The 27,547-nt window shown below is 42.6% G+C and overlaps 2 protein-coding genes across 2 annotated transcripts; both read right to left on the minus strand.

The window, feature by feature from the left end:
* Positions 1–468: 468 nt before the first annotated feature.
* On the minus strand, positions 469–22,749 carry LOC131930266 (phospholipid-transporting ATPase ABCA1-like). Its single transcript, XM_059286685.1, has 11 exons — positions 22,606–22,749; positions 21,566–21,760; positions 20,382–20,667; positions 18,568–18,729; positions 15,025–15,154; positions 14,448–14,590; positions 9,241–9,467; positions 7,586–7,773; positions 6,995–7,165; positions 3,683–3,890; positions 469–1,339 (listed from the first exon to the last, which is right to left on the minus strand). Exons 1-11 carry the CDS (start codon positions 22,693–22,695, stop codon positions 1,118–1,120), a joined length of 2,022 nt encoding a protein of 673 aa, XP_059142668.1. The 5' UTR covers positions 22,696–22,749; the 3' UTR covers positions 469–1,117.
* Positions 22,750–23,364: 615 nt separating this feature from the next.
* LOC131930453 (uncharacterized) lies at positions 23,365–26,969 on the minus strand. Its single transcript, XM_059286948.1, has 6 exons — positions 26,958–26,969; positions 26,072–26,223; positions 24,681–24,728; positions 24,065–24,108; positions 23,515–23,849; positions 23,365–23,388 (listed from the first exon to the last, which is right to left on the minus strand). Exons 1-6 carry the CDS (start codon positions 26,967–26,969, stop codon positions 23,365–23,367), a joined length of 615 nt encoding a protein of 204 aa, XP_059142931.1.
* Between the last annotated feature and the right edge of the window lie 578 nt (positions 26,970–27,547).

A 27,547-nucleotide genomic window follows, 5' to 3' on the forward strand; every position in this document is an offset into this window, starting at 1 on the left:
CACATTTTGTGTTGCAGTTATTGGTGTCACCACTTTACTTGTATAGTACACATTTTGTGTTGTAGTTATTGGTGTCTCCACTTCTGTCAAGGCAGCTACACTGTCACCACTTATTGCATGGACACACGACATCACATGGACACACGACATCACATGGACACACGACATCACATGGACACACGACATCACATGGACACACGACATCACATGGACACACGACATCACATGGACACACGACATCACATGGACACACGACATCACATGGACACACGACATCACATGGACACACGACATCACATGGACACACGACATCACATGGACACACGACATCACATGGACACACGACATCACATGGACACACGACATCACATGGACACACGACGACACCTGCCACATTACTGCTGTCCCTAGTATTATATTTCATTGAAGTGACACCTGCTTATTTGGTCAAACTGAGCTTAAAGCTAGAGCTAAACTGAGCTTGAGTTTAACACATCTGGTCCTACACCAACAGGTCTTGTACATGTTTGAATGCAGTTGTACACAAGCAAATACATGTTCAGAGCAGGTTTTGTTGAAATGACATTTAATAGGTGAGATGACAACAAATACATGTTCAGAGCAGGTTTTGTTGAAATGACATTTAATAGGTGAGATGACAACAAATACATGTTCAGAGCAGGTTTTGTTGAAATGACATTTAATAGGTGAGATGACAACAAATACATGTTCAGAGCAGGTTTTGTTGAAATGACATTTAATAGGTGAGATGACAACAAATACATGTTCAGAGCAGGTTTTGTTGAAATGACATTTAATAGCTAAGATGACAACAAACAAATGACATTTAATAGGTGAGATGACAACAAATACATGTTCAGAGCAGGTTTTGTTGAAATGACATTTAATAGGTGAGATGACAACAAATACATGTTCAGAGCAGGTTTTGTTGAAATGACATTTAATAGGTGAGATGACAACAAATACATGTTCAGAGCAGGTTTTGTTGAAATGACATTTAATAGCTAAGATGACAACAAACAAATGACATTTAATAGCTAAGATGACAACAAACAAATGACATTTAATAGCTAAGATGACAACAAACAAATGACATTTAATAGCTGAGATGACAACAAACATTATTCTTTGGTGCTAGCTGAGGTGCTGTCTGTTCCTTCATGAGCAGCAGGAAGACCTGCTCTAGGGACGTCTGCTGGACTGAGAAGTGGCGGAAGTCAAAAATTTTCTTGGCGCTGACTAAAATCCTGAACAGTCTGGACAGGCGTGTGCTCTCGGGCACCTGCAGTTGGTAGTAGGAGGGTTGGGCGTTAAACACCTGGGGAGGTAGGAAGGTTGGGCATTAAACACCTGGGGAGGTAGGAGGGTTGGGCATTAAACACCTGGGGAGGTAGGAGGGTTGGGCATTAAACACCTGGGGAGGTAGGAGGGTTGGGCATTAAACACCTGGGGAGGTAGGAGGGTTGGGCATTAAACACCTGGGGAGGTAGGGGGCTGGGCATTAAACACCTGGGGAGGTAGGAGGGCTGGGCATTAAATCAGAGATCTTTTTTAAAAATCTAAGTTCAATATAAAAAACAACTATACTGGTATTGTTAAGATTTTTACCTTGACATTGCGTCATATTTTTGTATCACGGTCTAGGGGAAATAACTAAATATATTCTCTTTTCAAACTAGTATATGTACAGTAGCTTCCCTTAGATTAAATAAATTCATATTTTAATCGTCTTTTTTCTAGCCCAATATCATTACCCAAATCAATCAGAGATCTTTTTTAAAAAAATCTAAGTTAAAATATTTTAAAAACCAACTATAGTGGTATTGTTAAGATTTTTACCGTGACATTGCCTCATTTTTTTTCACGGTCTAAGGGAAATAACTAAATATATTCTCTTTACAAACTAGTATATGTACAGTAGCTTCCCTTAGATCAGAAATTTATATTTTATTAGTTTGCTTTTCTAGCCCAATATCATCAACAATATCGACTAGAACTATTTTTTATAAAAAAATGTAGGTTAAAATATACAAAACCAAAACGTGATTGTTAAGTTTTTTACCTTCACTTCGCTTCATTTTTTTTCACGGTCTAAGGGAAATAACTAAATATAATCAATTTACAAATTAGTATATGTACAGTAGCTTCCCTTTGATCAAATAAATTCGTATTTTTATTCGTCTGTTTTCTAGCCCAATATCATAACCAAAATCAATCTGAGATCTTTTTAAAAAAATCTAAGTTCAATATAAAAATCAACTATAGTGGTATTGTTAAGATTTTTACCTTGACATTTTTTTTCACGGTCTAAGGGAAATAACTAAATATATTCTATTTACAAACTAGTATATGTACAGTAGCTTCCCTTAGATTAAATAAATTCATATTTTATTCGTCTGCTTTTCTAGCCCAATATCATCACCAATATCGATTAGAAATATTTTTTTCTAAAAAAATCTATACAAAAACAAACCAAAACGTGATTTTTAAGATTTTTACCTTGATGTTGTGTCATTTTTTTTTTCACGGTCTAAGGGAAATAACTAAATATATTCTATTTACAAACTAGTATATGTACAGTAGCTTCCCTTAGATTAAATAAATTCATATTTTATTCGTCTGCTTTTCTAGCCCAATATCATCACCGCTATCGATTAGAAATATTTTTTTATAAAAAAATCTATACAAAAACAAACCAAAACGTGATTTTTACGATTTTTACCTTGACATTTTTTTCACGGTCTAAGGGAAATAACTAAATATATTCTCTTTACAAACTAGCATTTGTACAGTAGCTTCCCTTTGGAAAAATAAATTCATATTTTTTTATTCGTCTGCTTTTTCTAGCCGAATATCATTACCAGCATCGATTGGAGATATATATATATTTTTTAATTGATTAAAATATAAAAACAAAAAAATGTGACTATTTATATTTGCACCTTGAATTGAGTTTTTCACGGTCTAAGGGAATTAACTAAGTATATTATGTTTACAAGCTAGTTTTTGTACAGTAGCTTCCCTTTGATATCTTTTTATTTATTTTTTTAAAAATTGGTTTAGCTTAATATTATTATTACCTGTGTTTATTTCAGTATTTAGGTTAAAAAATTTAAATAATTTTTATTTATGTACTTTGACCTAAGCTCCTTTGTTTTACTCAATGGGAAATAAAATATATCTGGTTTACAAATTAGTATTTGCAAAGTAGCTTACCTTTGTTAGAAAAAATTAAATTTGTATTCATTCAGGTTAAAATTGTTATTAGTGCGTGAAAAGAAAATATAGAAAAGAATAAAAAGCTACCAAAAACTATGAGGGTATATTTGATATTTCTGCCAACTGAGACAAACTGCTGGCTGTCTAAAAAACAAAGTATTCAGCGTTGAGAAACAACTAGCTACCTACATGATTTTATTTGTGCGGAATTTGATAACAAACAAATGGAACTGGCCGTTACTGATGGATACAATAGAAAGTAAAATTATCAACTGAATCAAGCTAAGAAGTTATAGAATCAGGAAATAGTTTAAAACAGCGATCTTTGGTAACTAAACATAGTTATGGTAGAGCTGTTACATGTCCATGGTTGGCTGCCGAAGAAGACGAGCTTGAAAAATTACCAGTGTTCATGTCAGTTCAAATGTGAATATTTACGTACCTTGACCTCCGTGCCAATACAATCAATAATGAACTCAACAGCTGGCTCTAAGGGCGTCAAACTCCCGCCCTCTCGTTGTTGCGCGTGCAAGAAGACTGAATAGCCTTGACCGAATTTGGTTTTTAAGTGCTGAGAACTGCCCAGACAAAGAATGTTTCCGTTCTTGATGATTGCAATCTGTGTACACAGAGATTCGCATTCTTCCATGCTGAAATGTTTTTCTCCTATGTATCACTGGAAGACACGGACAATATGTACCCACTTCAGCCCCCCCCCCCCTCCCCAACATACCAACTTCACACCCCTCCCCCACATACCAAATGGACTTTCCTCCACAAGTTTCCACATTGTGGGGTTTCTGAACTAGATTTTTCGTTAATACAACTACCTCGGAACACATTTGATCACACATTTGGGCATTTTTATATGAACAACGTACCCAGCTGGACAACGCCTCTACATTTTAAATGACCCCCATTCAACTAACTGTGACGTCAGCACCATCGTCCACCTAACTACGTGACCTCACACCTGTGTTCACCTACCTGTGTGACGTCAGCACCATCGTCCACCTAACTACGTGACCTCACACCTGTGTTCACCTACGTGTGTGACGTCAGCACCATCGTCCACCTAACTACGTGACCTGTATTCACCTACCTGTGTGACGTCAGCACCATCGTCCACCTAACTACGTGACCTCACACCTGTGTTCACCTACGTGTGTGACGTCAGCACCATCGTCCACCTAACTACGTGACCTGTATTCAACTACCTGTGTGACGTCAGCACCATCGTCCACCTAACTACGTGACCTCACACCTGTGTTCACCTACCTGTGTGACGTCAGCACCATCGTCCACCTAACTATGTGACCTGTATTCACCTACCTGTGTGACGTCAGCACCATCGTCCACCTAACTACGTGACCTCACACCTGTGTTCACCTACCTGTGTGACGTCAGCACCATCGTCCACCTAACTACGTGACCTGTATTCACCTACCTGTGTGACGTCAGCACCATCGTCCACCTAACTACGTGACCTCACACCTGTGTTTACCTACCTGTGTGACGTCAGCACCATCGTCCAACTAACTACGTGACCTGTATTCACCTACCTGTGTGACGTCAGCACCATCGTCCACCTAACTACGTGACCTCACACCTGTGTTCACCTACCTGTGTGACGTCAGCACCATCGTCCACCTAACTACGTGACCTGTATTCACCTACCTGTGTGACGTCAGCACCATCGTCCACCTAACTACGTGACCTCACACCTGTGTTCACCTACCTGTGTGACGTCAGCACCATCGTCCACCTAACTACGTGACCTGTATTCACCTACCTGTGTGACGTCAGCACCATCGTCCACCTAACTACGTGACCTCACACCTGTGTTCACCTACCTGTGTGACGTCAGCACCATCGTCCACCTAACTATGTGACCTGTATTCACCTACCTGTGTGACGTCAGCACCATCGTCCACCTAACTACGTGACCTCACACCTGTGTTCACCTACCTGTGTGACGTCAGCACCATCGTCCACCTAACTACGTGACCTGTATTCACATACCTGTGTGACGTCAGCACCATCGTCCACCTAACTACGTGACCTCACACCTGTGTTTACCTACCTGTGTGACGTCAGCACCATCGTCCACCTAACTACGTAACCTCACACCTGTGTTTACCTACCTGTGTGACGTCAGCACCATCGTCCACCTAACTACGTGACCTCACACCTGTGTTCACCTACCTGTGTGACGTCAGCACCATCGTCCACCTAACTACGTAATCTCACACCTGTGTTCACCTACGTGTGTGACGTCAGCACCATCGTCCACCTAACTACGTGACCTGTATTCACCTACCTGTGTGACGTCAGAACCATCGTCCACCTAACTACGTGACCTCACACCTGTGTTCACCTACCTGTGTGACGTCAGCACCATCGTCCACCTAACTACGTGACCTGTATTCACCTACCTGTGTGACGTCAGCACCATCGTCCACCTAACTACGTGACCTCACACCTGTGTTCACCTACCTGTGTGACGTCAGCACCATCGTCCACCTAACTACGTGACCTGTATTCACCTACCTGTGTGACGTCAGCACCATCGTCCACCTAACTACGTGACCTCACACCTGTGTTCACCTACCTGTGTGACGTCAGCACCATCGTCCACCTAACTACGTGACCTGTAATCACCTACCTGTGTGACGTCAGCACCATCGTCCACCTAACTACGTGACCTCACACCTGTGTTCACCTACCTGTGTGACGTCAGCACCATCGTCCACCTAACTACGTGACCTGTATTCACCTACCTGTGTGACGTCAGCACCATCGTCCACCTAACTACGTGACCTCACACCTGTGTTCACCTACCTGTGTGACGTCAGCACCATCGTCCACCTAATTACGTGACCTGTATTCACCTACCTGTGTGACGTCAGCACCATCGTCCACCTAACTACGTGACCTGTATTCACCTACCTGTGTGACGTCAGCACCATCGTCCACCTAACTATGTGACCTGTATTCACCTACCTGTGTGACGTCAGCACCATCGTCCACCTAACTACGTGACCTCACACCTGTGTTCACCTACCTGTGTGACGTCAGCACCATCGTCCACCTAACTACGTGACCTGTATTCACCTACCTGTGTGACGTCAGCACCATCGTCCACCTAACTACGTGACCTGTATTCACCTACCTGTGTGACGTCAGCACCATCGTCCACCTAACTACGTGACCTCACACCTGTGTTCACCTACCTGTGTGACGTCAGCACCATCGTCCACCTAACTACGTGACCTGTATTCACCTACCTGTGTGACGTCAGCACCATCGTCCACCTAACTACGTGACCACACACCTGTGTTCACCTACCTGTGTGACGTCAGCACCATCGTCCACCTAACTACGTGACCTGTATTCAACTACCTGTGTGACGTCAGCACCATCGTCCACCTAACTACGTGACCTCACACCTGTGTTCACCTACCTGTGTGACGTCAGCACCATCGTCCACCTAACTACGTGACCTCACACCTGTGTTCACCTACCTGTGTGACGTCAGCACCATCGTCCACCTAACTACGTGACCTGTATTCACCTACCTGTGTGACGTCAGCACCATCGTCCACCTAACTACGTGACCTCACACCTGTGTTCACCTACCTGTGTGACGTCAGCACCATCGTCCACCTAACTACGTGACCTGTATTCACCTACCTGTGTGACGTCAGCACCATCGTCCACCTAACCACGTGACCACACACCTGTGTTCACCTACCTGTGTGACGCCAGCACCAGTGTTCTCTCAGCTGACCTGATCATATGCAGACACCGCCATAGACTTCTCCTGGACACCGGATCCAGACCAGCTGTCGGCTCGTCCAACATGATGAAGTGGGGGTTGCCGATGATTGCTATACCAACAGACAGCTTCCTCTTGTTGCCGCCACTATCGATACGATATATCAAACGCTAGCCACCCGTAAATGTGGGTTGGATAAATCAACCACTAGCCATCCTAAAATGTGGATTAGATATATCGACCACTAGCCAGCCTAAAATGTGGATTAGATATATCGACCACTAGCCAGCCTAAAATGTGGATTAGATATATCGACCACTAACCAGCCTAAAATGTGGATTAGATATATCGACCACTAGCCAGCCTAAAATGTGGATTAGATATATCGACCACGAACCAGCCTAAAATGTGGATTAGATATATCGACCACTAACCAGCCTAAAATGTGGATTAGATATATCGACCACTAGCCAGCCTAATTTATTTTTATTCTATTGATGGTATCAGATCTCGATAACCAGTAGATCAAATGTCACGTGAGTTGTACGATGAGATGGCGTCAAAAACCTGTAGTGTGATGTGCACTTGTCCTCGTGAGGCCTCAGTGTGATGAAGTCGATGATGGTCTCGGTCACCTCACGCAGGCTGCCCTCCTGCACCCCCCTCAACCTGCCGTACAGGTACAGGGTCTCTCGTCCTGTCAACACGTCATGGAGGGCGTCAAACTGGGGGCAGTAACTCATCATAGACTGGACCTGTAACATTAAGGGCAGTAACTCATCATAGACTGGACCTGTAACGTTAAGGGCAGTAACTCATCATAGACTGGACCTGTAACATTAAGGGCAGTAACTCATCATAGTCTGGACCTGTAACATTAAGGGCAGTAGCTCATCATAGACTGGACCTGTAACATTAAGGGCAGTAACTCATCATAGACTGGACCTGTAACATTAAGGGCAGTAACTCATCATAGACTGGACCTGTAACATTATGGGCAGTAACTCGTCATAGACTGGACCTGTAACATTAAGGGCAGTAACTCATCATAGACTGGACCTGTAACAATTAGGGCAGTAACTCATCATAGACTGGACCTGCAACATTAAGGGCAGTAACTCATCATAGACTGGACCTGTAACATTAAGGACAGTAACTCATCATAGACTGGACCTGTAACATTAAGGGCAGTAACTCATCATAGAATGGACCTGTAACATTAAGGGCAGTAACTCATCATAGACTGGACCTGTAACATTAAGGGCAGTAACTCATCATAGACTGGACCTGTATCATTAAGGGCAGTAACTCATCATAGACTGGACCTGTAACATTAAGGGCAGTAACTCATCATAGACTGGACCTGTAACATTAAGGGCAGTAACTCATCATAGACTGGACCTGTAACATTAAGGGCAGTAACTCATCATACACTGGACCTGTTACATTAAGGGAAGTAACTCATCATAGACTGGACCTGTAACATTAAGGGCAGTAACTCATCATAGACTGGACCTGTAACATTAAGGGCAGTAACTCATCATAGACTGGACCTGTAACATTAAGGGCAGTAACTCATCATAGACTGGACCTGTAACATTAAGGGCAGTAACTCATCATAGACTGGACCTGTAACATTAAGGGCAGTAACTCATCATAGACTGGACCTGTAACATTAAGGGCAGTAACTCATCATAGACTGGACCTGTAACATTAAGGGCAGTAACTCATCATAGACTGGACCTGTAACATTAAGGGCAGTAACTCATCATAGACTGGACCTGTAACATTAAGGGCAGTAACTCATCATAGACTGGACCTGTAACATTAAGGGCAGTAACTCATCATAGACTGGACCTGTAACATTAAGGGCAGTAACTCATCATACACTGGACCTGTTACATTAAGGGAAGTAACTCATCATAGACTGGACCTGTAACATTAAGGGCAGTAACTCATCATAGACTGGACCTGTAACATTAAGGGCAGTAACTCATCATAGACTGGACCTGTAACATTAAGGGCAGTAACTCATCATAGACTGGACCTGTAACATTAAGGGCAGTAACTCATCATAGACTGGACCTGTAACATTAAGGGCAGTAACTCATCATACACTGGACCTGTTACATTAAGGGAAGTAACTCATCATAGACTGGACATTCACCAGTAGTAATGATGAAATTTAAAATTAAAGCAAACGGAAATCAAGTGTGACCCACGGTTTTTAAGTGCGTTTTTATGTTTTTCCCTTTCATGTAGACGTTTCCTTTGGTGATGCTCAGGTCACCCGTCAGCATTTTAAATAGAGTTGTCTTCCCGGCACCGTTCTTGCCCAGCAGACCCAGACACTCCTTGTCGGGAATCCCCAGATTTGTCGGGTGAACCGCGGGCTTGCAAGACGTCAGATGGCAGTAGGTCTTTTGGAGGTCCACCATCAGGAGGGCATCTAGAATCACCAACATTGTAGGGACATGGGCAGACGGTGGAGATATGAAACCACCAACATTGTAGGGACATGGGCAGACGAAGATATGAAACCACCAACATTGTAGGGACATGGGCAGACGTAGATATGAAACCACCAACATTGTAGGGACATGGGCAGACGGTGGAGATATGAAACCACCAACATTGTAGGGACATGGGCAGACAATGGAGATATGAAACCACCAACATTGTAGGGACATGGGCAGACGTAGATATGAAACCACCAACATTGTAGGGACATGGGCAGACGGTGGAGATATGAAACCACCAACATTGTAGGGACATGGGCAGACAATGGAGATATGAAACCACCAACATTGTAGGGCAGACGGTGGAGATATGAAACCACCAACATTGTAGGGACATGGGCAGACAATGGAGATATGAAACCACCAACATTGTAGGGACATGGGCAGACGGTGGAGATATGAAACCACCAACATTGTAGGGACATGGGCAGATGGTGGAGATATGAAACCACCAACATTGTAGGGACATGGGCAGACGGTGGAGATATGAAACCACCAACATTGTAGGGACATGGGCAGATGGTGGAGATATGAAACCACCAACATTGTAGGGACATGGGCAGACGGTGGAGATATGAAACCACCAACATTGTAGGGACATGGGCAGACGTAGATATGAAACCACCAACATTGTACGGACATGGGCAGACGGTGGAGATATGAAACCACCAACATTGTAGGGCAGACGGTGGAGATATGAAACCACCAACATTGTAGGGACATGGGCAGACGGTGGAGATATGAAACCACCAACATTGTAGGGACATGGGCAGACGGTGGAGATATGAAACCACAGTAGTATATTAGGTCCCTTTTGGGTCGTATGGGTGAAGGAGCCATGGGTGAGCAGGAGCAGGAGCAGGAGCAGGAGCAGGATGCGGAACAAAGGATATATAGTAAAATACTCGCCCACCTGGCGGAGGGTGAAGGAGCCGGCGGGACAATGAGATATAGTAAAATACTCACCCAGCGGGGTGAGGGTGGGTGAGGGTGAAGGAGCAGGCGCAGGGTGAAGGAGCCGCAGGCGCAATGACATATAGTAAAATACTCACCCACCTGGGTGAGCAGGTGGGTGAGGGTGAAGGAGCCGCAGGCGCAAAGGCATATAGTAAAATACTCACCCACCCTAGGGTGGGTGAGCAGGTGAGGGAGTAGGTCAGTAGGTCACCACCGGTGACCTTGTGACGTAATCAGTGACCTAATTACGTAATTTTAACGAGTTTTTTAATTAGTTTTAAATTTTAATTAATTTTTGACCTAGTTACGTAATTTTAATGAGTTTTTTAATTAGTTTGAATTTAATTTTTAAGTTTTAATTAATTTTTTATTGACGAGTTACGTAATTTGATTATTTGTTTCATTTTTAATTATTTTTAAAAATTTTAATTTTTAATTAGTTACGTAATTTGATTTTAATTACTTTGTATTTTTTAAAGTTTAATTTTTTAAATTTTAATTTTTAATTTTAATTAATTTTTTTTTTTTTTTTTTATTTTTTTATTAACGAGTTACGTAATTTGATTATTTGTTTGTTTTTAAATTTTATTTTTAATTGTTGTTTACTTGTTGTTTATTTGTTTGGTTTAATTCATTTTAATTAGTTTGATTTTAATTACTTTGTTTAATTTATTTATTTGATATATTTCTTTTCTTTGTTGCATGGTGTTTTAAATTCTCCCCTACAACGACCGTGTACAAAAAACAGGTTAAATTCTCCACCACAACGAACGTTATAAACATAGAACATTCATTTAATCACATCTGTTACTTAGCGATCCGCGATCCTTTGTTTTTGACACGCGCTCCTCGTTTTTTAATGGGAATGTATTGATCGCACCCACGGGCCATCACACCTAATTAATTTGGTCACGCCTCGTGGGTTTATGTGTTGTTCACTAAAACGAACACAGCAGGGGTCCCGCATTTAATTGAAAGAGCTAAGTGTCTCTCCGCGAAGCCAGCGTTAAGTGTGGGAACACCTGTTACCACGTTAATCGATTTTACCGATCGCTTTGTTAGCTCCGCGAAGTACGTAGGTCATTATGCAACAGCTGTTGTGCGACAGCTGGTGGTGTAATTAGGTTGAGCAACCGTATAAATGACCGCGAAAATTGTGTTCTAAACACTTCGACTTCGGACTTCAATTCAAGCGTCACAGCGACTTATCCTGGATGAGACCTCTGTTGACTCCTGAGACTAAACCCACGCCAGCTTTACCAAGCATCACATCTACCTAACCCTACACGGACCACATCTTTTGTGCGTGTTTATTCTATTAAAGGTAAGGTTAATATTACTTTTGTTTTATGGGCGCTAACCCTATTAAAATCAAATCTTACTAAATAAGTACTCACATGTATTTACTTTACTTTTTTCTTTTTTTTTTTTTTTTTTTTTTTTTTTTTTTTTTTTTTTTTTTGTATCGTACACCGAGGTAAGGTTAATATTACGTTTATTTTTAGTACGTATTGTTTTAAGGGAACTAACCCCCATTCAAATACCTTTTAATTAATTACTTTACTTTTGAATCGTACACCGAGGTAAGGTGAATAGTACGTTTATTTTTAGTACGTATTGTTTTAAGGGAACTAACCCCCATTCAAATACCTTTTAATTAATTACTTTACTTTTGAATCGTACACCGAGGTAAGGTGAATAGTACGTTTATTTTAAGGGAACTAACCCCATTAAAATACCCTTTAAATAATTATGTATCTAAATAAGTAGTCAATTGAATTTTCTTTTTTAGTGTACAACCGACCCAACAAGACAACCAGTGAGCTACCTACCCATCCCTGAGGCATCCACTGAACCAAAGGATCCAGCTACATCCAACTACACCACTTCGGATCTCCACATACACCTACCTTCACGTTCAGCTTACACGTTCAATCTCATAGGTACGTTTCATTTTTAATTTTGTTTTAAGTATGTATTTTATTTTATGATTTTTATTTTATGTATTTATTTTATTTTTATTCTACAGCCACCAACCTACCCAAGCATCCACACACTAGACACCACGTCAATAATGGAAGCCGCCCAATCAACCAGCCAGCCAGCCATGACCCGCTTCACATGCGAGATCTGTGACCGGGTATTCGGCCTTAAAAAAAATTTGACACGACATCACGACTCTGTTCACGGCCGACAAAGACATTCCTGCACAACTTGCGGGAAAGTATTTACATGACTTGACAATTTGACGAATCATTATAAGAAAGCACACAACAACCAAACTATACCGAGCGACACCCCATCAGCGACCAACAGACAAACTGCACAACCCCGATACGTGACCGACACACCTACTGTCCAACTCTCAACAGCGAGCCAAACAGCTCGTACCGCGGCCAACACTAACTCCTTAAAACGACACACGACGTGAACAACCCATAAACCCACGAGGCGTGACCAAATTAATTAGGTGTGATGGCCCGTGGGTGCGATCAATACATTCCCATTAAAAAACGAGGAGCGCGTGTCAAAAACAAAGGATCGCGGATCGCTAAGTAACAGATGTGATTAAATGAATGTTCTATGTTTATAACGTTCGTTGTGGTGGAGAATTTAACCTGTTTTTTGTACACGGTCGTTGTAGGGGAGAATTTAAAACACCATGCAACAAAGAAAAGAAATATATCAAATAAATAAATTAAACAAAGTAATTAAAATCAAACTAATTAAAATGAATTAAACCAAACAAATAAACAACAAGTAAACAACAATTAAAAATAAAATTTAAAAACAAACAAATAATCAAATTACGTAACTCGTTAATAAAAAAATAAAAAAAAAAAAAAAATTAATTAAAATTAAAAATTAAAATTTAAAAAATTAAACTTTAAAAAATACAAAGTAATTAAAATCAAATTACGTAACTAATTAAAAATTAAAATTTTTAAAAATAATTAAAAATGAAACAAATAATCAAATTACGTAACTCGTCAATAAAAAATTAATTAAAACTTAAAAATTAAATTCAAACTAATTAAAAAACTCATTAAAATTACGTAACTAGGTCAAAAATTAATTAAAATTTAAAACTAATTAAAAAACTCGTTAAAATTACGTAATTAGGTCACTGATTACGTCACAAGGTCACCGGTGGTGACCTACTGACCTACTCCCTCACCTGCTCACCCACCCTAGGGTGGGTGAGTATTTTACTATATGCCTTTGCGCCTGCGGCTCCTTCACCCTCACCCACCTGCTCACCCAGGTGGGTGAGTATTTTACTATATGTCATTGCGCCTGCGGCTCCTTCACCCTGCGCCTGCTCCTTCACCCTCACCCACCCTCACCCCGCTGGGTGAGTATTTTACTATATCTCATTGTCCCGCCGGCTCCTTCACCCTCCGCCAGGTGGGCGAGTATTTTACTATATATCCTTTGTTCCGCATCCTGCTCCTGCTCCTGCTCCTGCTCACCCATGGCTCCTTCACCCATACGACCCAAAAGGGACCTAATATACTACTAACCACCAACATTGTAGGGACATGGGCAGACGGTGGAGATATGAAACCACCAACATTGTAGGGACATGGGCAGACGGTGGAGATATGAAACCACCAACATTGTAGGGACATGGGCAGATGGTGGAGATATGAAACCACCAACATTGTAGGGACATGGGCAGACGGTGGAGATATGAAACCACCAACATTGTAGGGACATGGGCAGACGGTGGAGATATGAAACCACCAACATTGTAGGGCAGACGGTGGAGATATGAAACCACCAACATTGTAGGGACATGGGCAGACGGTGGAGATATAGAAAATACAAAGGAATGTTGAACAATATAAAAATGTGTGCTTCTCTTCTGCACTAGAGTCTGACCATTCTTCACTATTAAACACAACACAACAACACACTGAACACAACGTAGCACAAGACCACCACGCTACCAGTCTGTAGTAATGTTTCCTTCTGCGTGTCTTTCACCCGTTTTCTCTCCTTTGTGACGTCACTGTCCTCCTCCAACGGGGTTTTGTCTGGATGACCCGTCCATTTTTTTAACGGTCGCCTCAAGAGCCACACGATCAAGTACCTGGCGTTACAATATTCAATGTTATCTACCCTACCAATGTGATACGTCTTCTGCTGTTTTAAGAGTATATATATATATATATATATATATATATATATATATATATATATATATATATATATATATATATATATATAAAAATATATATATATATATATATATATATATATATATATATATATATATATATATATATATATATATATATATATATATAAATATATATATATATATATATATATATATATATATATATATATATATATATATATATATATATATATATATATATATATATATATATATATATATATATATATATATATATATATATATAAATATCAGAATGACCTATGGACCTTGTAGTCCAGCAAGATGACCAACCTACCAGAATGACCTATGGACCTTTTAGTCCAACAAGATGACCAACCTACCAGAATGACCTATGGACCTTGTAGTCCAGCAAGATGACCAACACCCAGGCCACGGCCGCCTGACACAAAAGTTTGTAGCTGTTTTCTGTCAGGAAGTTGTGATCGCGTGAGAAGAGAAACTGGAAGCCATCTGTGGTAGATTGACATTCAGACAGGTGATATACAATGACATTCAAGCATGTGATAGAATAACATTCATGAAGAGGTGTAATCAAATTAAGACAGGTGATATACAATGATATTTAGACAGGTTCGAAATGTGATAGACATATGATACAATGAAATTATAATGCTAATTGGTGATACCTAAGCTCAGGGGTCTCCAAACTACGGCCCGCGGGCCAGATGCGGCCCGCGAGGCTGTTTTATCCGGCCCGCGGACATCTTTTTAGCTGCGGAAAAAGTTACGGACATTTTTATTTGTTTTGCCGTCCTCAGCAATAAAAACCCAAACATATCTGCCGAAACCAGTTTTTTTATTATTTAGGTAGAAAAAAAACCTACAATCAAACACACTGACGTCGGCATAATTCTTTTAAAAAAAAAACTTTAGCTTGAGAAGCCGCTAGATATGTAGTGGGCTTTCATCCGAGCTCTCTTACTTCTAAAATAAACCACGCTGTCGTCGGCACAATTCTTTGAAAAAAACAACAACAAAGTCTCTAGCTCGAGAAGCCGCTAGAAATATAGTGGGCTTTCATGATGTGCGTTCCTTCTTTGTGCCATTGGTTAGGGGCCCGAAGTCCTTTGTACATTTTCAATGTAAAATATGTGTTTGTGATTTTCGTATAGCTTCTATCCTGTACTATTCTGTATCCTACAAATTATCAAAAATAACATAATACTAGAAACTTAGGTTTTACATACGTTTACTTGTTTTTACTTTTACAAGAAATGTCATAGTAAGCTTGTAGTGCCTATACTTTGAATTATCTCCCCTGAGAAAGTTTTATAATTGACTTTTGGAAAAGTACCATCCCAAACTTCTGGCGTACATCGGCGCTTTGTTGTCTTTTTCATGTTTTTTCCCGAGCCGACCCCCATCCCACCCCTCTTTCTAGCATCGCAAGTATCGAATAGAGATAAATGTATCGTTTGTCAACTTCCTAACCGCGTATTCGCCACTTCAAATTTTGTCAGACACTAGCAAGCACTGGTCAGCAGACAAATTTTTACTTGCATAGTATTTGGTGCATCTGATTCACAGAACAAACAAGGTGGGATAATTTTTATATTGTTTAGAAAAGGTTAACCATTAGTAAATAAATAAATTGAACACCATTTATAGTCATTTACTGTTACCAAATGACGTCATTTAGGGGCGAGGTTCATGCTTTTTGTGAGTTGTTTAAAAAATGTGACATGTTGTGGATGGCCCCTAAATCAGGAGGTTATCCAACGCTTGAGCTGACACATATAAAAAAAACGTTTTTGTAATTATTACGCATTACGACATCTTTCATCCGATCGCCATGAAAATTTCGGAAGCGTTTGAGTACAGCCCTGCAAAGGTTTCATCTTAGGCCCCACGACGCCTCTTACACCTAGCTAGGTCGTAACCAAGGGGTAATCAGCGTAAACTGAGGCCTACAGCATCTTTGGGCATCGCATAATCAGGTGTTTTTTTTTAAGCGATATCGTGTTTCACTTTTTTTTTCACGTTGAATTCATTTATTTTTAGCTCTCATCGATGGCCGAGAAGAAGAAAAGGAAAATAGACGATGAGTGTCGGCAATTTCAAGAAGAATGGAATTTGAAATACTTCTTCATAAAATCCGGAGATAAAGCACTGTGTCTGATTTGCAATGAAACCGTGGCTGTGATGAAAGAATACAACCTGCGCCGTCATCATCAAAGCAAACATCAGGGTAAATATGTACAGTTGGAGGGTAAAGTCCGTGCCAAAACATATTCTAAATTAAAAAATCAACTCACACCTCAGAGGACGTTGATCAATAAATCCTCAAATGAAAATGAAGCCTTAACAAAGGCCAGTTATAATGTTGCCTATGTCCTGGCTAAAAGTGGCAAACCGTTTACAGATGGTGAAGTAGTGAAGGAATGTTTGATGAAGGTGGCTGAGGAACTTTGCCCAGAAAAGTCAAAACAATTTGAAAATGTAGCTTTGGGTGCAAATACAATCGCCCGCCGTGTTGCAGACATGGGTGAAAACATTGTGACTCAAATAACGAAACATGCAAGCAGGTTTTGCCATTTTTCAATTGCAATGGATGAATCGCTGGACAGCTGTTCCACCTCTCAACTTCTTGTGTTCATTAGAGGTGTGGATGAAGAAATGAACATAACACAAGAGCTGGCTTCTCTACATAGCATGTATGACACTGTTACCGGAGAGGATATATTCAATGAGTTGAAAAAAAACATTTGCTGATTATAACTTGGAATGGACTAATCTCAGTTGCCTGACTGTGGATGGAGGAACGAACATGAGTGGCATAAAGAAAGGCTTGGTTGGACAAGTGAAGCAGATGTGTAATCAGAAAAACATTCAAGAACCAATGTTCCTGCACTGTATTATTCACCAGCAAGCTTTGTGTGCTAAATATATGGACATTAGCTATGTAATGAATCCTGTGGTGAAGATGATGAATTTGATAAGGTCACATGGCCTCAACCATAGACAGTTCAGAGACATGTTGAAAGAAACAGACACAGTATCGCAGGATTTACCATATTACACAGCAATAAGATGGCTAAGTTGTGAGAAAGCTCTTAGCAGAGTATTTAAGTTAAGAAAGGAAATAGGTTACTTCCTGGAAAGTAAAGGCAAGCCACAGCCATTATTGTCTGATGAAGAGTGGGTATGGAAATTGGCCTTTGCTGCAGACATAACTAGTCATTTAAATTTTCTGAACCTAAAATTACAAGGGAAAGAAAATGTAGTTTCTGATTTATACACCCACATAAAGGCTTTCAGATCTAAACTTGTCATGTCCCCGGGCGCCGACCTTAGGGGCGCCAAAATGGGTTGGAAAAATAAATTGAAAGGTTGAGGGGGGTGAAAATCGAAAGTTTGAATGGGGGGGGGGGTGCAAATCGAAATCTCGAGGGGGGGGGGGGGGTGCAAATCGAAATCTCGAGGGGGGGGGGGGGGTGCAAATCGAAAGTTTGAGGGGGGGGGGTGCAAAAAATCGAAAAGTTTGTCCCCGAGCGCCGGGAAGGGTCGCTACGCCTCTGAAAAACAACATCCATGTTTTGATTTCTTTTTATTTGGACCTCAAGTGTGTTCTCGGCCCCCGAACTGCTATCTGATAGTCAATGCGGCCCTCGGGCTGAAAAGTTTGGAGACCCCTGCAAGCTAATGGTCAATTCTTATCGGCCACACGATGATGCCTGCAGACATGAGAGCTGGCAGACTTTTGTACGGCATCGTACGGCTAGACATAGTAGGTTGAGCACATTAGCACCTTAGCACCTTACCAACGGCATGGTACGGCTAGACAAAGTCGGCTGAGCACCTTAGCACCTTACCAACGGCATCATACGGCTAGACAAAGTCGGCTGAGCACCTTAGCACCTTACCAACGGCATCATACGGTACTTGCAGCATCATGACGATGAGCATCCCAGACAGCAGGTAGTTGGGGGACACGAAACTACACACCTGGTCCCACACGGCCCAATGGCCCTTAATGGCCACGCCCCCCAGCTTGAAAAAACCAATCACTGTGCCAATAGCGATACCTGCAGGAAAAATGAATGAAAGAAATTGGGACGGGGGGGGGGGGGTAGTCCGGTGATGTGTAAGGGCTCAAACTGTGGGGGGTGGTGGGGAGGGGGGGGGGAGAGACTAGCGACTAGTATATGTACACACCCATACACGCACACGAGCACACACACAGATACACAACCACACATAGAAACACACATATACATATATGGGTCTAGCACATTACCCCCTGATCAATGACGCCCTCCTTAGAGAATATATTAGAGTTGTACTTATCACATCAATATCCCTGTCGACCTCTATCATTATTCTCATATCTTTAACATTAACTCTGGTAATTACCAAGCCCTACCCCCTAACCCAGACCCCAAACGCAACTCATCCAATCCCAAAACTACCCCACCCCTTTTGTCGCTATAACGTATCCGGTCAACTAGTAATGTGTTACTATTTTTTTTACGTACAAGGTAGCTACTGAACGATATAGGATATAATAGGAGGGGGGGGGGGTTGAAAGAATGTCAGTGTTTAAAAACCCTGGTATAAATTATCATAACTTACCACCACCACTACTGTAGCAATCATTATCTAAAACCACCACGCCTACTGTAGCAATCATTATCGACCACCACCACTACTGTAGCAATCATTATCTACCACCACCACGCCTACTGTAGCAATCATTATCTACCACCACCACTACTGTAGCAATCATTATCTACCACCACCACTACTGTAGCAATCATTATCTACCACCACCACGCCTACTGTAGCAATCATTATCTACCACCACCACTACTGTAGCAATAATTATCTACCACCACCACGCCTGCAGTAGCAATCATTATCTACCACCACCACTACTGTAGCAATCATTATCTACCACCACCACTACTGTAGCAATCATTATCTACCACCACCACGCCTACTGTAGCAATCATTATCTACCACCACCACTACTGTAGCAATCATTATCTACCACCACCACCACTACTGTAGCAATCATTATCTACCACCACCACGCCTGCAGTAGCAATCATTATCTACCACCACCACTACTGTAGCAATCATTATCTACCACCACCACCACTACTGTAGCAATCATTATCTACCACCACCACTACTGTAGCAATCAGTATCTACCACCACCACCACTACTGTAGCAATCATTATCTACCACCACCACGCCTGCAGTAGCAATCATTATCTACCACCACCACTACTGTAGCAATCATTATCTACCACCACCACCACGCCTACTGTAGCAATCATTATCTACCACCACCACGCCTGCAGTAGCAATCATTATCTACCACCACCACCACTACTGTAGCAATCATTATCTACCACCACCACTACTGTAGCAATCATTATCTACCACCACCACCACGCCTACTGTAGCAATCATTATCTACCACCAACACCACTACTGTAGCAATCATTATCTACCACCACCACGCCTACTGTAGCAATCATTATCTACCACCACCACTACTGTAGCAATCATTATCTACCACCACCACTACTGTAGCAATCATTATCTACAACCACCACTACTGTAGCAATCATTATCTACCACCACCACGCCTACTGTAGCAATCATTATCTACCACCACCACTACTGTAGCAATCATTATCTACCACCACCTGACCTGACCTGACTTACCGATGACGATGTTAACGATGAGGATGACGAGCAGACCACGTGACGGCGTCGTGAAAGAGTTCTGCAGGAAGTAGAGGAAGGGGAAGGTCGCCAGCCCGTAGACCGTGGCCAGGGTCAAGGTGACCAGCCAGCGGTTGTTCATGATGAAGATGTAGGGGTTGACGTTCAGGGCGCAGATGATCAGCGCAACCACCATCAGGAACACCGGGAAGTCAAAGGCGAACGTGCCCAGCCAGTAGGCCAGGGGGTGGACGCCGCTCATCTCTTGTAGGAGCTTGGCGCCTGTCTAGGGATACACGGGTCTTGGGATAAGGGGGTTCACAGGTCTTGGGATAAGGGGGTACACAGGTCACGGGATAAGGGGGTTCACAGATCACGGGATAAGGGGGTACACAGGTCTTGAGATAGGGGGGTACACAGGTCTTGGGATAAGGGGTACACAGGTCTTGGGATAAGGGGGTTTTACACGGGTCTTTGGATAAGGGGGTTCACAGGTGTTGGGATAAGGGGGTTCACAAATCTTGGGATAAGGGGGGTTCACATGTCTTGGGATAAGGGGGTTTACAGGTCTTGGGATAAGGGGGTTCACAGGTCTTGGGATAAGGGGGTTCACATGTCTTGGGATAAGGGGGTACATAGGTGTTGGAATAAGGGGTACACAGGTCTTGGGATAAGGGTGTTTAGAGGTCTTGGGATAAGGGGGTTTACAGGTCTTGGGATAAGGGAGTTCACAGGTCTTGGGATAAGGGGGTTTACCAGGTCTTGGGATAAGGGGGTTCACATGTCTTGGGATAAGGGGGTACACAGGTTTTACGATAAGGGGGGGGGGGGGGTTACACGGGTATTAGGATAAGGGGGCTCACATTTTTTGGGATAAGGGGGTTCACGGGTCTTGGGATAAGGGGGTACACGGGTCTTGGGATAAGGGGGTTCACAGGTCTTGGGATAAGGGGGTTCACAGGTCTTGGGATAAGGGGGTTTACAGGTCTTGGGATAAGGGAGTTCACAGGTCTTGGGATAAGGGGGTTTACCAGGTCTTGGGATAAGGGGGTTCACAGGTCTTGGGATAAAGGGGTTCACAGATCTTGGGATAAGTAAATATAGACCTACTGCCCGCTCCCAATGATATAAGAAAACCAGGACCTACTGCCCGGCCCCTGTGATATAAGAAAACCAGGACCTACTGCCCGCTCCGAGATGAGACTATTGATGAACAAGACTGGGATAAAGGCCATGGCGAAGCTGATCCCCAGCATAGTCTGGTACTCGAAGGTCGACCTTGCCCTCTCCACTGGCCGCTCGTACAACGTCACACCCGTCTCGACGGCGAAATCTGCGCCCAGGGCGTCTTCCACTTGGGCGTTAATCAGCAGCTGGACCTACAGAAGGTCGAGTCAGTAGTGTGACCTACAGAAGGTCAATAGTGTGACCTACAGAAGGTCATGTCAGTAGTGTGACCTACAGAAGGTCATGTCAGTAGTGTGACCTACAGAAGGTCATGTCAGTAGTGTGACCTACAGAAGGTCATGTCAATAGTGTGACCTACAGAAGGTCATGTCAGTAGTTTGACCTACAGAAGGTTAATAGTGTGACCTACAGAAGGTCATGTCAGTAGTGTGACCTACAGAAGGTCATGTCAGTAGTGTGACCTCCAGAAGGTCAGTAGTGTGACCTACAGAAGGTCAGTAGTGTGACCTACCTAAGGTCAGGTCAGTAGTGTGACCTACAGAAGGTCAGGTCAGTAGTGTGACCTACAGAAGGTCAGGTCAGTAGTGTGACCTACAGAAGGTCAGGTCAGTAGTGTGACCTACAGAAGGTCATCTCAGTAGTCGGACATAAAGGACAGTCATACACGCATCCCAGCATGCTGAAACCCCAAATCTAGATCACCACCACCAAATGTATACATAATACCCTCCCATCCCCCCCCCCTTACCACTATACTCTGTGCCTGTCTACACTTAACCCCCCCCCCCCCCAGCCCCAGGGGCGTAGCGACCCTTTACGGCGCCCGGGGACAATCTTTCAATCTGGCGCCGCCCAAATATTTTTTATATTCATAATGCAAAACTGCAGCTAAAATGTGCTTTTAATTTTTTGTTCAACCCATTTTGACGCACCCTAGGGTCGGCGCCCGGGGATATATGTACCCCATCCCCCGCCCTCCTTACTCTCTACGCCTCTGGACCCCCCCCCCCCCTTCCATCTTTCTGCCTATACTGACCGCAATGCCCTGTGCCTGAACGATCTGGCCTTGGAAGAACAACACAGTCGGCCTGGGAGGATCAAACTTGACACCAAAAACCATTTTCATTTCGTAACATTCCTTGCCGTTTTGTTTGGCGTACTGCAGGAAGTACCTGTTGCTGTCGTTCTGTAACAAAACGGTGGTGGTGGGGGGGGGGGGAGAATGTACGTCGACAGTTTTCTGTTGGTGTCGTTCTGTAACAAAACGGTGGTGGTAGGGGGGGGGGGGGGAGGGGAGAATGTACGTCGGCAGTTTTCTGTTGGTGTCGTTTTGTAACAAAACGGTGGTGGGGGAGGGGAGAATGTACGTCGACAGTTTTCTGTTGGTGTCGTTCTGTAACAAAACGGTGGTGGTAGTTGGTGTCGTTCTGTAACAAAACGGTGGTGGTAGTTGGTGTCGTTCTGTAACAAAACGGTGGTGGTAGGGGGGGGGGAGAATGTACGTCGACAGTTTTCTGTTGCTGTCGTTCCGTAACAAAACGGTGGTGGTAGTGGGGGGGGGGGGAGAATGTACGTCGACAGTTTTCAATGACAGTAGATGTGTGGTTGTAGTCTATATATCAAGGTATAGACTTGGATAAACCCATGACATAATGGCGGTGTTATGTGCAGATACAATAGAGTATATCTGTCCCTACCAACTGAAATCTTGCAAGTTTTTCCGATCTATAAGTGTACTGGCCTCTAGTAAGTTCGCCACGTCGTAGGTGCTCTAAACTTTAAACACGACCTTCTTTCATACCTTATTAGTGACGTCATACTAACCATCATAACCGTCAGAACGTCATTCTGATCGTCAGGACGTCACACTTACCATCAGAACGAAACACTAGCCTTCATGACGTCACATTAACCATCCCACTAACCGTCCTGACGTCACACTTACCGTCAGGAGCTTTGGGAACTTGGCGAACCGAAACTGTTTCTTGTAGGCTTCCACCAGGTCCAGGGACGTGTTTTCATTGGTCCAGATGGGCACGACAAGCCCGGAGAATCGGTCAAGGTTAAAGACGAGGGGGGGCACGTAGGTGACCTGGCGGGCGATGTCCCCGTACACGCCCAGCAGCACCACCACCACGGGCACCGCCAGCAGCAGACACGACGACAGCGGGTTACGCCGGAACAGGGTCAACTTCTTGATGAAAATTCCCTTCAACTGCTGGAAGAAGAGGGTAGCTCTTTCGTTGTTTTTAGACTCCATAAATTTCCCGAACAGTTTTTCTGTGGATCCATAATTCCATTCACAATTTGTTGGGCGGCGCGAGCTCATGACATACAAAGTTATACATCTACACACTGTGTCACGGGATATAACTAATTTAACATTTACACACTGTGTCACGGGATATAAACAATCTAACATCTACACACTTTGACATTGGAGATCAGTACACATTGCCACGCTAAAAGTACAAGAAGTTTATAATGAAACCCACCTGACGCTAGCAGATCTATAGAGAATTTTAAGGTCGATCTCTCTCTGTAAAGATGACAGTAATATCATATTTAAGTTAGAGCTCTCTAGGGAATTTTTTTGTGAGGGGTTGGGGGGGGGGCTGTGGTGGGGAGGGGGGGGGGGTAGTTGTGGGCGGAGGCTGTGGACGGGGAATCCAGCAGCAAAGTCTGCCAACAAACACAGTCAAACGTAGTCAAACACAGCACTGTCAGCTGATGTCATTGTGTCAGCTGATGTCATTGTGTCAGCTGATGTCATTGTGTCAGTCAGCTGATGTTATTGTGTCAGCTGATGTCATTGTGTCAGTCAGCTGATGTCATTGTGTCAGTCAGCTGATGTCATTGTGTCAGCTGATGTCATTGTGTCAGTCAGCTGTTAGTAGCTGTTACCGTCCTGACTACAACGACAGACCAGAGCCTGCGACTTAACATGTAGTTGATGTAGACCAAAAAAATCTGTAGTCACGTGATAAGGTTCTGGGTCCTGTGCTTGGCCCGTCTCTTTCAAAGACTTACCTGATACCGTGTCTTTCAAAGACTTACCTGATACCGTGTCTTTCAACGACTTACCTGATACCGTGTCTTTCAAAGACTTACCTGATACTTTCTTCGATGACGTCTTCCGCTCTCTCTCCCGCACCTACTCTAGGAAAAGATGGAAACACGATATTATATCCACCGATATAATACTATATAACGACATCGAAACACAAGCACAACACAAATGCAACACACAAATACAAACGTAACGCAAACACAAATAAAAACGCAAACAAACGCAAACGCATAATCAAACAAAAATGCAAACACAACGCAAACGCAGACACAAAGGCAAACAGAAAAACACAAGCGCAAACACAAGCACAACTTGACACGAAAACGCAAACACAAATACAAACACACACACACAAACGCAAAAAGACGCAACGCAAACTCAAACAAAAACGCAAACACAACAAAACAGAAAAAAGCGTAAACAAACGCAAACTCCAACGAAAAAGCGAACACAAAGCAAACGCATTCACAACGCACACGTAAACGTAAACGCAAAACGGAAACGCAAAAAATTACAATCACAAAAGAAAACAGAAACACAAACTCAAAAACGCAAACTCAATCTCAAACACAAACACTTTATCAAATTACGCTCTCCCTGATGTCCGCACTCAAAGAGAGCCTTGTCTACAGAGTTTCTTACAGGCATATCTTCGGGGGGCTTTTTCTAAGCATATGAGCGAAAATATTGTTTGACATGTGCGTGTATTTAAAATTTTCTTCACGTTCTTTGTTGATGTATGCAAAAGCTTTGCCGACCATAAAAAAATTTAAGTCGTTTATAAATAAACCCTACTCCATTACTTATAATAAGACACCTGTATGCGAGTAAAATCACGGCAATCGGTGTGAACTTTTATGGTTCAAAAAAATCTACAGCGATGTCGGAAGGACGGTCGGAAGGACGATGTCGGAAGGACGGAAGGAATAAATGACTGACACACTACCTAGCCGATTATATTATAGATGACACAATATAATAATATATACACCAATACAATATTTTGTAACGACGCAATATATATATATATATATATATATATATATATATATATATATATATATATATATATATATATATATATATATATATATATATATCATCATTCCTTTGTGGCCCCTGGGGAGCAAAGGGCTGCAACCACACATCTCCAGCGGACTCGGTTTTGGGCTGACCCCTTTATCTGTGCCCATGTGTGCCCAGCTGCTTTCGCATATTCTTCTATATATTATATATACCAATACAATATTATATAAGGATACAAAGACATCAAACAGCCTAGCCTACCTAACTTCACAAAGACGTCAAATAGCCTAGCCTGCCTTACTTCACAAAGATGTCAAATAGCCTAGCCTACCTTACTTCACAAAGACGTCAAATATCCTAGCCTGCCTTACTTCACAAAGACGTCAAATAGCCTAGCCTGCCTTACTTCACAAAGACGTCCTCCATGGATGTGGCACTCAGGCCGTAGCCCAAGATGTTGAGTCTCATGGCCTGGTCCTCCAGCACCTCCAGCAGAGCCGGGTACTGATGTTCTTTGTTCTCTGGTAGCACGTAGTCGATCTCTGATCTAGTTTCACCCTAGGTAAACACACAAACACACGTAGTCGATCTCTGATCTAGTTTCACCCTAGGTAAACACGAACACACGTAGTCGATCTCTGATCTAGTTTCACCCTAGGTAAACACGAACACACGTAGTCGATCTCTGATCTAGTTTCATCCTAGGTAAACACGAACACACGTAGTCGATCTCTGATCTAGTTTCACCCTAGGTAAACACGAACACACGTAGTCGATCTCTGATCTAGTTTCACCCTAGGTAAACACGAACACACGTAGTCGATCTCTGATCTAGTTTCACCCTAGGTAAACACACAAACACACGTAGTCGATCTCTGATCTAGTTTCACCCTAGGTAAACACACAAACACACAAACACACGTAGTCGATCTCTGATCTAGTTTCACCCTAGGTAAACACACAAACACACAAACACACGTAGTCGATCTCTGATCTAGTTTCACCCTAGGTAAACACACAAACACACGTAGTCGATCTCTGATCTAGTTTCACCCTAGGTAAACACACAAACACACGTAGTCGATCTCTGATCTAGTTTCACCCTAGGTAAACACACAAACACACAAACACACGTAGTCGATCTCTGATCTAGTTTCACCCTAGGTAAACACACACACAAACACACGTAGTCGATCTCAGATCTAGTTTCACCCTAGGTAAACACACACAAACCTACCTGTATATATATATGTATATATGACTACTTAGAATATCTTCTCAAACCCAATCACCGAAGAGATCATACTCGAACAAAGATCTGACCAAAGATCTGACCAAAGATCTGACCACAGACGATATAGCCTCTGATGACTCACCGTGCAGATGGCGTCAGGCAGGTGTTCAAGAATCTCCATGGTAACACTGTCCCTCCTACAGCCCTCGTCTTTTACAATGCGCAGCTTATAGCCTGTACCTAAAGTATGTACCACAGAGCGAGATTTGAGACTGGATTATCGGACGGGAACCAAGGTTCGCCATACAGCCTTGGTAGACATCATTAAGTACAGAAGGCATCGCCAATTTTACTCAACGTTCATATTTTTTTTTTTGTATTTTAAAATGTACATTTTAAGCCAGCAAAACTTAGATTAAAACAAATTTACAGCAGTGTTTTTAAAGAGTGTGTGCTACAACACTGAACCATCTAATTTACTCACGATAAACTCTCATTAAAAACATGAGTGTGCTACAACACCGAACCATCTAATTTACTCACCATAAACTCTCTCTAAAAACAAGGGTTGCTACAACACTGAACCATCTAATTTACTCACCATTAACTCTCTTTAAAAACATGAGTGTGCTACAACACTGAACCATC

This window comes from Physella acuta, unplaced genomic scaffold (assembly GCF_028476545.2).
Source record: "Physella acuta isolate Inbredline_101_S28 unplaced genomic scaffold, ASM2847654v3 ptg000098l, whole genome shotgun sequence".
NCBI lineage: Eukaryota > Metazoa > Mollusca > Gastropoda > Physidae > Physella > Physella acuta.

Bases quoted from the DNA above. Each gene is read 5' to 3' on its own strand.
- LOC131930266 (XM_059286685.1), bottom strand. From the start codon at position 22,695: ATGAAAATGGTTTTTGGTGTCAAGTTTGATCCTCCCAGGCCGACTGTG. The intron at 7,166-7,585 runs GTTTTTGACGCC...TCGTATCGATAG, and splicing joins AAGTGCACATCACACTACAG to TGGCGGCAACAAGAGGAAGC. The intron at 3,891-6,994 runs GTAGGTGAACAC...AAAACATTTCAG, and splicing joins CTGGTGCTGGCGTCACACAG to CATGGAAGAATGCGAATCTC.
- LOC131930453 (XM_059286948.1), bottom strand. The intron at 24,729-26,071 runs GTAAGGCAGGCT...ATCTTTTCCTAG, and splicing joins ATGGAGGACGTCTTTGTGAA to AGTAGGTGCGGGAGAGAGAG. The intron at 23,850-24,064 runs GTGGGTTTCATT...ATGGATCCACAG, and splicing joins TATAGATCTGCTAGCGTCAG to AAAAACTGTTCGGGAAATTT.